The sequence below is a fragment of the Hetaerina americana genome, unplaced genomic scaffold, assembly GCF_022747635.1.
Source record: "Hetaerina americana unplaced genomic scaffold, ioHetAmer1.1.p SCAF_8, whole genome shotgun sequence".
Taxonomy (NCBI): domain Eukaryota; kingdom Metazoa; phylum Arthropoda; class Insecta; order Odonata; family Calopterygidae; genus Hetaerina; species Hetaerina americana.
The window spans coordinates 3,431,044-3,446,935 of NW_027287427.1; the positions used below are offsets into that span (position 1 = coordinate 3,431,044).

The window sequence follows — 15,892 nt, forward strand, 5'->3', positions numbered from 1 at the left end:
GAGGAATTGCAAGAAGGGCTCACAATAAGGATCCAGAGGAAATAATATACACTCTCGAGGAGAAATGCATACACTGGGTCGACAAAATCAATCAAAATGATAGCGCAGCAAAACCTCTATTTGTTGCAACTCTTTCCAACAGAAGCCTCTTCAAGAAAAACCGATGAGTATATGCCAGTCAAAAACAATTACATGACATCATCCCATTTTCTTCAGCATTGCACCAGAGATATTTTGTCATGCAAAATAAATCCTATGCAAGTTGGTTGCCCTCCATTTCCTTAGAATCAGCACTGGAATGATTTACGTCTTGAATGGGTTCAAGACAACAGAGTTGAACCTCTGCACACCCATTTCATACAGACACGACCTCTTCAACTTATCCAAACAGATTTCCTCGTGTGAGTATATTATGTAATGTAAATTAATTCTGGATGGAGAAAACCATACGGTTAGTTTTTCAATCGCTCTAGTTTCAATTCTGATGACAATGGATGGGATAACATCACTTAACTGTCCTTGGCTGGAATTGATATCTACATAGGTTTACTGTAAAGAGAGTATTCATATCAAGAGTTTTATGCTGTGAAGAGTTGTTCCGTTACAAACATGTTCACTACACAGAGGTTTTCACTGCATTACAATATGGTAGTGACAGCAAGAGCAATGGTATCAATGATGGAAACAACAAGAGTCTATGGGGTGGGCCTACTGCAAAGGCAAGTAACACAGGTGGTAATGGGAGTGGGGTGGGGGGCCACTTCTCCTAAGATATGGGGGAAGAAGCTCTAGCTCTCGACAGGCTCTGCTTGCTTGCAATTACCTTGGCTGTGGGCCGCGTTTCTATACCTAGATGACCTCATGTGGGCGGGGCCGACAAATTTGTGATTTCGGAAGAAGGGGGAGGTGGAGGAGGGGGCTGGTGTCGAGTTTGAGGAGGGATTGGAGCCCCTCCTGGCCACGAACGGGGGTGGCACCTGGTGGTGAGAGGAGGGGTGGTGGTGGTGGTGGTGGTGATGGTGGTGGTGATAGTGGTGCTGGTGGGCAGGAGGGGCGGACGACGACGACGACCCCTGGAGGTGCACATGGGCGCCAGCGCCAACCACCTGCTGCTGCTGTTGCTGCTGCTGCGAGGACGCCACCTGGTGCTGGTGAGCTGTGCCAGAGGCAGATTGCACCGAGTTGGGGTGAGCGGTGGGCAGGAATTGGGGGCACACGTGGTGGGACCACTGGGGAAAGAGGGGTCGGTTCGGGGGGGGAGGCTGAGGCAGTGGAGGGGGAGGGTGCTGAGGGCGGGACCCCACATCACCACCTGCGGCACAAGCACAAGTGAGAGAGGAGGGGGGAAGAGGGAAGTGCATACGCAGCCGTGCACCGCGGCACAAGAGAGAGGAACACCAGGAGGGAATGGTGGGGGGGGGGAAGGAGAGAGAAAGAGAGAGAGAGAGAGAAAGAGGAGGATCACCCATATCATTTTCATCGATCACAAGAGTCAGCGCTGGCAAGAGGGGCGCACAGATGCGCATTAATGCTTCTTGCCTTGGGGTGGTGCCCTATTGGAAACGGCTGACCACTCGCCAAGTACACACTGGTGCAGTTTTGGAGGCACACCATTACCAACATCAAACAAAGGATGAGGAAAATTTATATTTTTACCATCCATAAAAGACTCAGGGTTAGTGAGAGAGGAATCAACAACCTCCCTTGCTTAAGCAAACATGGGGAATGTATATTTTGTGTGGGACCAATCATTGGTGCATTGGAATATGTATGCACATATGTAAACTGCAAGAAACACCAAATAGCAGGTCCCTGAAAACTAACTAAAGTTGAGAATGCAAAAAGTGTTGATTGTGATTCTGAGATGACGAATTTGAGACCTTGTCCACTTATGCAACAAACATTTCAACACACATTACTCCCTAATCTCAATGTTTTACTCTTCATTTCAGCAAAGGGCACACAACATGACAGCAAAAGAAATGGCATCAGCTGCTTCACTGATGGTACAGGATCCTACAGCAATCAATAAAAATGCTGAACCCTTGAAACCTTAAGAAATGTTCACTTTGCTTAAATTCATAAGCACTTGGCTTACATTAACATGACCTGGAGTGGAACTACATAAATTCAATTGGATATTCTAACCATTCCTCAAAATATAACAAGAATGGTGCTAAGACCACCTTCCAGCACTCCTACATCAAAGGTCTATAATAGTATTTTAAAAGTAATTATACTTTTTTTTAGAATTGAAATATGTACAACATAATTCTATACAAGTACCTATGTATCAACGAGCTCATAATATTGCAATCGGAAACTCAATTATTCATGACTAATTGGAAAATAGACAATGTAAGATCATGTACATTTTTCATAATGCAGAATTGTCCTCATAATTATGGTTTAATGTTTCACATGGGATCTCAGGCACCATCTTTTCACAAATCTTTATCAGTTATTACCAAAGGACCTTCTTGTATAAAGATATTTCCATTGCCATTATTATTGGTATTCTACTGGTTAAGGTAAGTGGACAGAAACAGGCTATACAATAGTACAATAATACATTTATTTGCTTTTCCTAACAAAACACAACCAGATATTCGACAACGCAATAAGAACTTCCTCAATTCCACATACTTCCTCACTCCCTTCATCCCATCCAACATCCCCATACTATTGCTACCCCTCCCTCTTTCATCCAATGTTCTTCCCTCTATCAAGGTTTTCAACTACCATAGCCAATCAAAGTGCTCTGCATCCATTTTTCCTGTCTCCTTTGTAAATCTCCCAACAATCCCCTCTCCTCGCCCACCATAACTTGCACCTCCTCATTTGTTTTCCTTTCTGTCCACTTATCCCTCTCCACACCCACATTTCAAAATCCTCCTATCTATTCCTATGGTCTAGCTTCAATGACCACGTTCCTCCACGTTGAAAAACCATGCTTCATACCAGAGTTTTCATGAGATGTTTCTCAGCATCCCTACTCTTTCATAAATTCCCTCCTCGTAGTGAAAGCTCTTTTGACCAACCCATTCTCCTTCTCATATTCCTTCAACTTTGACCACTTTGGTCCAAATACTTCTGAGATAAGTCAACTTACTCATGTTTATGAACTGCTACCTTAATGTTAACCTTTTATTTTCTCCTTCTCTAACACTGCACAGCCTTTCTTTTGTTTAAATTGATTCTCATCCATGCACATTACACTGCATTCTTAAAGGGTTGCAAGAATTGGAGTGCATTGGAAATTCACAGCCATAGGTATGGGATGAGAATAAATACAAATAAACCAAAGGTTATACTGTTTTCCAGAAAGAAAAATGCTAAGCTAAACATTAAAATTTGAGGGCACAAAGTAGAACAAGTGGAACAGTTTATGTATCTCGGAAGTGTTTTGGACCAAAATGGTCAAGGTAGTTGGGACATTAGGAGAAGAATTGCATAAGGCAAAGAAGCTTTCACAAGGAGGAGAGAGGTAACGATAGGGATGTTAAGAAAAGGCTTGTTGAAACTTTGACATGGAGTGTAGTTATGTACGGCGCTGAAATGTGGTAATTGAAGCAGGAGCATAGCCGTAGAATGGAGGCTTTAGAAATGTGAGAGTGGAGAAGAATGGAGAAGGTGGGTGAAATGGGCCGAAAGGAAAATAAATGAGGACGCACTGGGTATGGTGAGGGAGGAGAGGGGATTATTGGGAGAAATCCTAAGGAGGCAGCAAAAATAATTGAAGGGTGTATTGATCGGCAGTAGGAAGTTGAGGCCGAAGAAAAAGAGGGTAGAATGTTAGGCAAACGAGGAAAGGGAAGGTACAGGATAATGATGTTAAATGGAATGAAGGGGGGAGGGAGGTATACGAAGATGAAGAGGGGTCTGCTTTGGTGTAGGATGTTGGGTTGTGTTGTGTTAGGAGAGACGAGATATTTATTTGGTAGTTTGGAGATGCAGGTGTTGAGATGATGGAAAAGGTGAAATGAATAGGAAGAAAAAAGCCAAGGAAGTTCTAGGCATGGTGGAGGAGGAGGTTGCACCCTGAGGGCGCGGGTTCAAATCCCGGCGGTGTTGAATATTTTTCAGAGGTATCTCGATCCCTACTTGAGGTGCTATGTGGAGGGCACTTTGAGGGAGTACGCCGTCCGTCGGATGGGACGTTAAACTGCGGACCCCTTGGCGCCTTTCGTAAAGAGTAGGCTAATGCCGACGCCGGGTTTCTCTCCACCCTTCATCCTTTCCTGTCCATCCCCTATGGCGCAAATGACCTTAGCTGTCGGTCGCCTCCCCTCAAAACTACTACTACTAGGAGGAGGTTGGATTTTTGGGAGATATCCAAATGAGCAGGAAGGATGCATGCAGAGCATTTTGATTGGCGATGGAATGCTGAAGACTGTGATAGAAGGGATAGATGTTGGGCAAGTAAAAGGACAGAAAATTACGGGCATGTTGGACAGAATGAAGGGAAGTAGGATACATGTGAAATCGATGATCATTTTAATGTAGTATTTGATGCCAGGTTGTGTCTTTGGTAGGTAAGGCTAATAAATGACATAGTGTTAAGTTTGTGTCCATCCAAAACCTACCATAAACGGTAGACTATCAAATAATAATATCACCAGAAAAAGTGAACCTTTAATTGATTACATTAATGATAGGAAAAATATTCAGTAATTCCTGATTTGGATCAATAAAAAGTGAAGTTTGATTCCAAATCCTGACCCAGATTGAAAGAAGATATTTAAATAAATAATATTCATACTACTAATATAAAGGGGATGTAATAGGACTATTCTGTGAATTCCTTCCTCGAGACACACTTGCCGGATAATGTGTACCTGAAATGTGACGGAAGCAGAACATAACTGCGATGTTAAAACAAGTGATATCATTCACTGCTCTATCATACATTAGCATTTATAAGAATAGATTTCTCCAGTGGTTATATTGCTTCCTAGCAATTTATTTTGCTTTGATTCTCTGCTCTGCTCCTTGCTCTGTTGGATTAACTGCTGAGTACATCTGGGCCTTGATTATCTTGGTCCACCACATATTAGTCTTTCATTGTTTTTAGCCCTTGATGCAGTCCTTCAATATACTCCATCTGTTTCCTATGTTGGCATCTTCTACGACATATTTCCATTTGAATCTCTAATGTTGCTGACTTTCATTATTCAATCTCCAAACTTGACTCTTCACCAGCCCATAGTGAGTTTCAGTGTGTCCCATATTAATGTCATCATCAATTTCTTCACAATGTTTTCAATTCATTCTTCCTCACACTCTTCCACTCTCGAATAGCTTGGTTCCAGAATTAATGCTAAAAGGCCCTTTCACCTTCATTTCTTGGGTTCTTGTGTCTTCTTTCTTTGAAAAAGATGTCTTACCTGCTCAGTGACTCATGGTGGGCATGTTTCATTTGGCTTCTCACAGATTTGTTCTTCTGATAGTTCTGAAATTGCCTTCTTCAGACCATTCCATCTAACTACTCCCTTTCTTAAAATTTTCATGGATGGCTGTGCTGAATCTTTCTCTGCTATTCATTTCCTTGGTCCCTCCAGAAGCCATCTACCTCAACACATTTTATCTTGCAGACACCTGATATATCTGGCTCCAGCATAGCCATCTCCAGCGTTGCATTTTACAGCTTACCAATAACTCTTAAGGGATCAGACATTCCACATCTTTATCATTCATTTCCCCATTCTGACTGATTTCCCACCCTAGTAGGCCCCACCAGGAGATCTGATCAGGAGGCTTTTTTCCCACCATATACTTTCCCAGAAGGAACGCCATGACATCATATGATTGTGTGAAAGACTGTATCATCTAGAGATTTTAATGAGATGGTTTGCCATTGTAATCCTCATTGCAGTACTTTGAGATGATCGATCATGGATTTCCATGGATTCCATTCTCGCCCACAGACTTGACACCTGATATTGGACTGATCCTTCCTCTTGATCTGTACCATGAGTACCTCCTGGTGAAACTTCTGCTTTCCACAAGCCATAGAGTGAAGTTTTGGATGTAAGAACCATTTTTTATTGCGTCACTCCAGAACAATCAGACAATGATACTATTTCAAAAGTAGAAAAATATTTGGCATCACCAGGATTCAAACCAAGGAATCTCAGCTCCATAGGCGAATGATTTTTACACTCTGAAATTGTTGCATTGAAATGCACATTAGCGGATGACTCCGTCAAAAGTTACTGTTGCGGCATCTCCCGCAGTTTCTTTGGAATCCATAACAATCACTACCCCTAGGCTACCTCTGTCTCAATTAACCAATAAGTCAGTAAATAATCATCAGTAATTGTGAGAACTTGTTATCACAAATAATTTTGAAATGACTCTAGGCTCTTGTTATATTGAGCTTCAATTGTACCTCTTATATTTCATATACTGTTTACTGCACATTATTTTTTACAGTCTTACTTCCTTCAAGTTTTGTATACATATTCTGAAAGCATTTATTTAAGTAGCAAACCTGTTATTCAATTTGAAGATTCAATAATTGTATCCCTCCCTTATTTATAATTTTCAAATACTCTGGGCCAATAGCATGCATATTTTTGTTTCATTTTCAAGGTGATATCATTCCCCTCAGGATGGACTGTTTCAAATGGAAATGCTTAGAGGGCTTGCAAATGGAGTAATGCCTAGAATTTATAACCCGAATTGTTTTGTGAAAGAACAAACTACCTCAACCTTGATGATGGCAAGGTTATGCCCTGCCCTGCTGTTTCAAAGGTTGCACAGGTATCATGTCCACCTGGACGGGTCCTTCCTCCACCTAGACCTAGGGTGTTTGCAGCTGAAAAATACCTACCCTAAAATTTCTCTTCTGGGTGGGCTTTATATAAAACACACTTGTCCTCTCATTGACCATGAGAAGGGATGTGCCTAATTGTGAAGGTTCTACATGATGATTTTTAGGTGAAACATTTCATTGGTTCCCATAGTTGATAAGGAATCATAGCCACTAAAAGCATTTGCTGGCCCCAGTTGTAGCGGGGTAACTCCCTCGTCAGCCAACCCAAAGGTCACAGGTTCAATTCCTGCCTGGGAGGGTTTTTCCTCCACCTAGGGCTTGGGTGTCTGTAAATGTGTCCATTGTTTCCATTGTCAATAGTCTAATTTAAATGGCAAAAACTGCTGTTTTCGGAAAATTGCTAAATAAATAAATATTTCTTGTGTTAACAGATGATAATGTCTAGATATTGAGAGAAGTACAGACACACCAGTACTGTTAACTTTTGAGCAATTAATTCCTCAGAGAAATGTTTCAAAGACAGACATTTGAACGTTCCTCCAGGGACAAGATAAAAGAAAACTGGTCGAGGGATAAGTTTGACTGGTGTGACATAAAAAAAAAATCATTTCCAGGGATCGGTTCCTGGATGCCCTGTGCTTTCCTCATGTACAGGAAGTGAAATTATCATGATCCATTGTGGAAAATGAAAACAAGTTTTTGACGACTGCCATACCTTTTTAAATTAAAAAAAAATATGGGAAAAATCTAGATATTGGGTGAGGCTACAGAGGAATTAGAGATATAAAATATTGAACAAAAATTTTGAATAAGCGCTTGAGAAGAAAGGACAAAAATGACTCAAAAATCTACAAATGAAACCAGATAGGTTATATCTAGAATACTCTTTGATGGGGAAGCCACAATTAATTTAGTCACTACTACTCATGGAAGAGTACAGATTATAGCGCCATGGGACAAATACAAAGAAAAGGACAAATTCCAAAGAAACTGCGGGAGATGCCGCAACAGTAACTTTTAACGGAGTCATCCGCTAATGTGCATTAAAGAAAAGGATACAAAATAATCATGGGTAGCTTCTTAACACCAGCAAGTTTCTTTAAAGACTTGATCAGAATAAAAATAATTGTTTGTGGTGGTGTGTGACAAAGGAGGAATTGCAAAAACTTTGGGGCAGCAGGGGGGAACATCTGGATTGACATAAACCGGGTTCATGTCTTTCTCAACCTACCATAACAATACCACCACGAGCGTACTTAGGTGGCATACTTCAATTAGCCATAGCAATATATCATACAGCAAACATAGAATCATTATAAACTATTGGTCAATTTTCATAAAAACATCATTAACTCAAGTTCATCGCAATTCAATATCATTGATAATCATGGTGGCCTATGTGAGGAGGAAGTTTACAGGCAGAAAATACCCAGCCCCCTATCTGCTACCTGACCTTTGATTGACATACTCTCACTCTTCACATCACTTGACTCAGTTTGACCAGACCAGATTTGCATCCATGATATTTTGGCATATCATCTTACTGAGTGATCATTCCATCACTCACCATTGCCACCTATTTGTATGCCCATCCAAACTGAATAAGTGATATTTATGAGGAATCAAAAGGACGCCGTGGATTTCCACACTTCATTTACTTAACTGGCCATGGTTTCGGCACTCTATGCCATCATCAAGGTACTGAAAACATGTTTAGTTGAACAAATTAAGTGTGTAAATGCATCTTGTGATTTTTATTCATCACAACGAATGTAAAGCATTTTCACAAAGTAGCACCTGATATATCTATTTGAATAAAAAATTCCCCATAGCTGGAGTATGTGATTGGTTTGGTGCATGATGATGGCTTCTTCATTGCTTCCCTACTAGTTGCCTGCCAGAGGAAGACAACCCCCGAGAGAAGATGTCCACGAGCATATTCAGCTCATGGGTCGATGCCTCCCCCAGAGTGGCACAGATAAGACCCCTTCCTCCTTCCACCCTTGTGGGCCCAGCATTATTCATCAAGGGACAACATCTTGTTCAATTTTCCAGAGCAGGCACACAAGAAGCCTTTCCGATGGTCTAACACACACTCTAAGTGATTCTGCCTTGATTTTTGCGTGCTTTCTATGCGACTCCTTCAACTTTACATTATCATAAGCATAGAGATGGACCAGAGTCAGGAAATTATCCTTCCAAGGGAGTATCCTATGATGAGGCATCATCATCCAATATGTTCCCCGAAGGGCCAGAGAAGAGGCTATCACCTCTACTTTGTATGATCCTTCTTTGCATTTGTGTTTGACCCACGAGATGCTTTCAGGGGGATGGCTCGTGACTTATGAGAGCTCCGGCACAAGGTCAAAGCACAACTGACTATGAGATACATGAAGGAACACTGGGAAAAGCAAACTCGAGAGATATCCCTATATCAGTGGATGGGACCTATCAACATATTTTGTAAAGGTTTTTCAAAGTGTGCTGCCTATGACAAGACTGGGAGTCATGAAATTAAGACACCTAAATTTTTTTCATGAAAACAAGGGATGATTTAAATTGCAGTGGGTGTGTACATTTTTAATGTTGAGAATGTTAGAAAATTCAAATCCAAATTTCAGAAAAGAATGGTAGTATGAGATTTTAAATAAGTATTTAAAATGGCCACTCCAGTGATTTCACTTATGCACTGACATTATAATGATTGAGCAACCTAATAAAAAGCATTACTTATGGATGTAGCATTGAAACTCAAGTTTCAACAACTTTTAAGTTTAAGGGTATGGGGGAGGTAAGGTTCTTTTAGACGGTCACAATGGCTCCTAGCGTTAAATAGGGGTGCATCTAGACTAAAATGAAAAGCTATTCTGACCAATGCACCAACCTAAGAAGTGAATTTTGGTTCTTTGAAGTGTAGTTCATCAACATTTAAGTAAATATTTCATCATATATGTTAAGAAACCAGAAATGTGGCCGCTGATAACCAACATGATCAATCTTAATTCCTTTGCATATAAACATGAGGGTGTATTCCCAATTGGAAAAATGAATACTGGTGACTTTTGTTTGCAGTATCATCACAGGAATAAATAGAATAACATTCCATAGGTTGAGCTCTGAACCCATTGTACAGCAACTCTTGAACAAATTAGAAACCTTGGAGAGGGAATATTCTCCTTTTATCACAACCAATCTTTCAAATCGAAATCTTTGCATTAAAACTACATTAAATTAGCAACAGCATATTTAAAAGAAAAAAAATTGCAATGAGCACAGTGCTTGCTTCGGATTGGTATAAGTGACTGCAGTATAATGAAAAAAATACCTGCTTATAATCATTTCAACTTTGTAAAAGCACATAGCATAGTGATTGTGCAACAAAATTACTATTTACTTACTAGGAGACTAGCCTCAAAATTACCTTGAAGAAGAGTGGCAATAATGTGATAAACAAGTAAACTAAAACTAGGTAAATTATTTCCTATCATAAGTTAAATAGCCATTTTCAGTTGACATTAGTTAATTAATGCAACCTCATCATGCTGTTTTGTTTAAGAGTGTAGAAACACACACTGCATTCCAGCTCCCATGCTCCCCAGGTGAACAAGCCACATTAAAGATGCCACTATGACTATCAAGCTAGCTCCCACACTATGAAATCATATTAATTACTTTTAAATATAGTGCAATGAGGTGAATATTGTCCAAACATGGGGATTTGTATTCTGGAATGTCAATAATAAGTTAAAAAAATATCTATTCTAGAAAAAAAACATCACTGCCATTTTGGGTGAATGTGGCTGTAAAAATATACCAATAATTAGTAACACAAGAAGGAATTATCAAATAAAATGTATGAAAGACATTCAATATATATGAACTACTAAAACTGATTAAGATTATCATTTTTCATCAGGATAATGGTCACACCTTATTCATTCATATCATGACTTACAGACCAGACAGGGGCACAATTCCTTGTGGAGTCCATGGATACAAATCAGACCCATTATGACATGTTAATACTGCTTGGCAAACAATGCTGCCCTCGATTAACCACAATCATATCATTCCCTAAACTTCCTTTCCAGAAATTTTCCAAAATTGCAGAATAATGAGGGATAATATTGTTCTGAGAATAGGAAGAGATTTGAGAAGCATGTACGCATTGGCTGGAGCCAAAAATGAAAGAAGTGAATTACAATGAGAACTATGGTGGTTACGGGGAAGTCATTCTCACCTTGGGCTTGCAAATACCCAAGCCAGTGGGTTGGTTGTACAACAGAATGTGGCCATGACAATAGTTGCTGAATAGAGAAGGCACTATACAACTTCAAAATAATGCGAGAACCCAGTTGATTGGGTATTCTTGTAAATACATATGCATCAGTAAAGAGCCGGCAGGGTTTGTTATATTTGCATGTGCATACGTAGGGTATCTCTCACAAAGTCTCCATAACTAGCCAATAAAAATTGAGTCCGCATAGGCATGGACCTCTTTGCCCGGCATACCGGCATACATACACCTCCCTCACAGTCCATGGCAACGTTGTAAATAACGTGTGTGCCAGTATTTGAGTTTTCCAATTACTTATTTTGGTTTAGGAATGCCTTCAAATAACATAAATGGAGAAACTCATCCTTGAGGTGAGTATATTTACGTCAATTTACTCTCACAGGAGTGACTGACTCGCATTTCTTTCTCCTTCAACAATGCTCTCAGAAATACCTTCCTTTGGCTCTTTCCACACTGTAATGTCACATGCATTCTCCATTAATCAGCAGTGGAGCACAAACTCTGAAGTCAATAAAAAGATAATTATCACATCCACTCAGCAATATTTTACCTCCATGGTAACTTTGAGCCAAAGGAAAGTAAATCACTGCCAGGCATGCCAACTTGACACAGGATGCTCTTGCGGTGATGGACCCAGACTTGAATAAATTTGGTCACCATTTTGAACTCAACAATCACAACCATACCCCTGTGTAAATTCCTCTCGGGTCCTCCTCCGGGTTATATATCGTCCATATTGGCCGACGTTTCAATGTCCGACTCGGTCATCATCTTCAGGGCTTCAGAAGATCTGACGACAATGACTGAGTCGGACATCAAAACGTCGGCCAATATGGACGATATAACCCGATGGAAAACCCAAGAGGAATTTACGCAGCTGATACGCCGGGAAAACACCAAATCTTTTAGCCATACCCCTATTTCATTCTCTTAGAACATACATTGAGGAAACTTTGTTTAATTCCTTGATGTTGTGTGTGCTTCCAAGTTTGTTGGTTGGACAGGGTGATGGATATAATTAAAGAGCACAAAATAAGTCTTTGGGTTCATTTTCCTTCTGAGACTTCTGCAGATATCTTTTCAATGTATCCACCTTTTAATTCAAATCATGTCAATTTAAGATGGCTACCAAGAAAGAGTGCATGCTATTATTTACCTTTTTTGGCATTTTAGGACTTTTGGAAAAACTTTTCAGGGATTTGAAAAAAAAAGAAACGACTGAATTCCAAGAAGTTACTGGTTTCTACTAAATAGTTTTTAAAATAAATGTTCCCATTACTTTGAAATAAGTTATATTTTCCCTTGGCAACAAACAAAGAATGGATACATACTCCACGATTTTCAAGTAATATTAAAGGCATAAAAAAACTAAGTCATTAGCAGTCACAAATTTCGTTTAGAAAGTAGGCATATGCAAGTTATTCAACTTGAGAGCAATGTATATTGTAAAATGGTGCCTCTTTTTAGCCCACCCGCATAACATATTAAAAAGACTATGCACACCATTACTTTAACATATTATGGCTATGTACTAAAAAAGGATATTAATGCGTTAGGCGTTACATATTAACTTCCATAACAATCTTCTAAAGAATTTACATTTTTATTTTTTAGTTTATTGCATGAGAGAGGCAATGGAGAACTAATGGGAATATTAATCTTAGGTGCAGCAGATGGTCAATTTAAAAAAAAGTAGTCTGAGAAAGTATTTTTTGCTCTAAAATAGCACAAGTAAAGTTAACTTTTTCTCATAAACACTCTGGTGTTAAAAGATGGCACAAGTGGGTGGGATATATCATTCAAATACCAAATTTACCAAATCCTCTAATTTGTAACGTAAATTTTTTTTTAAATGCCCATCTTTCATCTCAACTAATTTCCATACAACCATATCTAAAAAAAATAGAAGGAAAATCGTTTAATACTTTGCTGTAATTCAAAATAAAAGTGACTTTTTGGCCAAAATAGGACACTTTTAAGATGACTTTTTTGCGTATTTCAGGAGCATCCCCTGTGCCAATGCCAGTGGTCACTGATTGCCATCATTCAAGGAAACAACTATGACAGTGAACATATTAATATAGGGCAACAAGGGATTGAAGAATTGCTGATTTATTGTGCTTTTGCTGACAGATGAGATGGGATTTATCTGAAACAACAACTTCAAAAAAAGATTTTCTTTTTACTTTTATGAATTCAGGTCTCCAAACAAATTTCATCACAATGAAGGAAAATGTATCATCCACATTCAAGTGAAGGCTATGATTCAATATATAACATACTCGACTCCAGAACTTATTAATAGAATGGTTCTTCTATTAGGTGAGTGGACTGAGGCCCTAAAGTCGTCCATTAAACAAGAAGGTGGGGAGTCTTTTGTGACCAATGGGAATAACTTTTATTCAAAAAGTCATCAATCCGCTCAGATACCCCCATCATCCCTGCTTTATAGGCTAAGGCTGAAAAGGTATCATATCCTAACCATTTAATCAATTTCAGAGACTGCATTCAAAGGGGAGCTTGGTTGATTTTCATAGAATCAAGAAACTTTGAGGTCAAGTTTACATTACATAAGTGTTTGAAGTGAGCAAGGAACACACCATTCAGATCACTCAAAGGATATGTCATCCATTGCAAAGAATTCTTCTGTTGCAGGTATGCTTTCATTATCTTACGGAATAATTAAATCAACCTAGGGCAAAATGTAATCATTTACTCCTGATTTATACATCATAGGCATCCTTGTTAGGGTCAGTATTTGAAGAAAGTCCCGTCTCTGGAACTGGAACTTCCTTAATTTTAATACACTTACCACCTATGATATTCAATACATTACATAACATTCTTTTTTGCCATTTAATTCATTCATAGCAGAGCTTAAATGAAACAATAAATTTAAAAAATGTACTATGAGGAACCTAGAGCACAATGAAATGGTTAGAAAAGAAAGAAGGAAGTTAATTAGAAACACAAAATAAAATCACTAGGTAAGGTAAAAGTTGTATGACTCACCCAAAGAACACTTGTAAATGCACCCATTGATTCTCCATTTTTGCCTTCAAATTTGTACCCTCTTTAATCTACCTTTGTGTGCTGGGACTTATGAATATTCACATTTTAGAGGAAACGGACACACTATGCACACATGTACTCGTGAAACACTCTTCCCTATGGGAAAGGAGCATGGACATAAGGCACCAGGGTGAGGCCATGGTGCTTGGAACCTGGCCATGCACTCCATAATAGACCACGGGTCAACATGAGTTGAAGATTGCAAGAAGTGATATTCACAGACTGATTTAGAAAAGAAAACTTTTAGTGGTTGGTCAAACTGGACACTTTCCATTTCTTGCCCAGAAACCATGCTATTTACTCTGGAGCACAACTCACCTCAACAATTAGAAATGACCATAGAAGTTTTGAGCCCAATAATGGCACAGTCTGGAGAATAAAGTGGTTGACTGCAATTGGCCTATTTAAATATGTCTATGGGAGCTCAAAGTTCTGTTCATTTTGGTCCCCATTTTGATGATGGGGATGATTGAACACATTTCCATTCATTCATTTTGGGTTATTTTGAAATATGACTATATGACTCTCTGAGGGGCAAGCCCTTTTGAACAATAGCCATTCCAATTGGTCCCCAAAAACTAACCACCTATCCGAAAACAGTCTGATTTCTGCTTGCAAATACATGATTGCATTTCATTTTCATTTATGTGAGTCAACCACAACAATGGGAGAAAAAATTACTGTTTCTTTTTTAAGAATAATAGTATGAAAATGTTTATATTTTCAAGGAGAATTTTAGCACCAAAACTGGTGATGAGGTGGTTCAGTGGTTGGAAATCATTTGAGTATTGGTCAGAGGCTCTAGAGATCCTGGAAGATTTTCTTGTAACTACAGATTAAATTTTCAGCTTGATTACTATATGACTGACCTTAAAATGGTATAAAGAATTTAAGGATTTCTTTGCCTACAGATTGAAATAAAATTGATAACGAAATATTTCTTCACTTTAATGCATTGGCCAGGTTTGACAAAACAAGTTCCCTGAGAGAGAGAGAGAGAGAGAGTAGGAAAGACCTATTTTCTAATGAGATCACCAAAGTTGAGAAACATAAACATATACAACGATTGCATTTCATTCCCAATGTGTGCAAGAGCATGAAAATAGCCAAAGAGGCCCATTTAACCAAAATGTTGCCAATTACTGGCTAGGGTCAAAAAGGCATTTTTCCTTGTTCGGTGTTCAATGGGTAATGAAATGTGCATTGGTAGGTGGTCGGAACCCCAGAGTTAATGGCACTGTGACATATTCACTAGGGCACTGAAACCACTGATTCCCGATTTCTCTTCCAATGCATAGATACCTGTGAATGGCTAGGGTTTAAAAGCCAATTATCAATGTTCATGGGAAAAGTGTAGATGATCATTGAGATTATTGAGAAGGATTGAAAATAAGTAGTTTTTTAAAATAATTGTGATTGAGAGTGACTGAAGAGTAAGGAGAGGAGAGAGTGGCGATCTACTGTTCCACACTGAGTGCAAAGGCCACCATAAAAGCTTTCTCTTGATGGAGTGCCAGTGGTGTGCCCTTGCATGGTTACCCGCACTAAAAAAATAACTGGCAAACTTTTTGAGGAAAATTTCAAGCCATGTTTAAATTTTTTTTTTAATCCCACCATTCTTGAGTTAACCTCAAATTCATTCATTTAAAAACTCACAGGGACTTCAAAGGTCCTCACAAAGCCCCCATTCTCTTGCTCTTGAGAAAACTTGGGGAGTCCAATTAACAAAGAAGTTCTCTGGGACC

The 15,892-nt window shown here is 39.2% G+C and overlaps 1 protein-coding gene across 8 annotated transcripts in view; it reads right to left on the reverse strand.

The window, feature by feature from the left end:
- Nucleotides 1–15,892, reverse strand: part of rg (A kinase anchor protein rugose) — a 1,244,182-nt gene that overhangs the window by 534,044 nt on the left and 694,246 nt on the right. For all 8 annotated transcript variants that reach the window (XM_071597013.1, XM_071597010.1, XM_071597012.1 and 5 more), the window contains one exon: nt 824–1,312. In XM_071597013.1, coding sequence (XP_071453114.1) covers nt 824–1,312 — 489 coding nt within the window. The remainder of the gene's footprint in view (nt 1–823; nt 1,313–15,892) is intronic.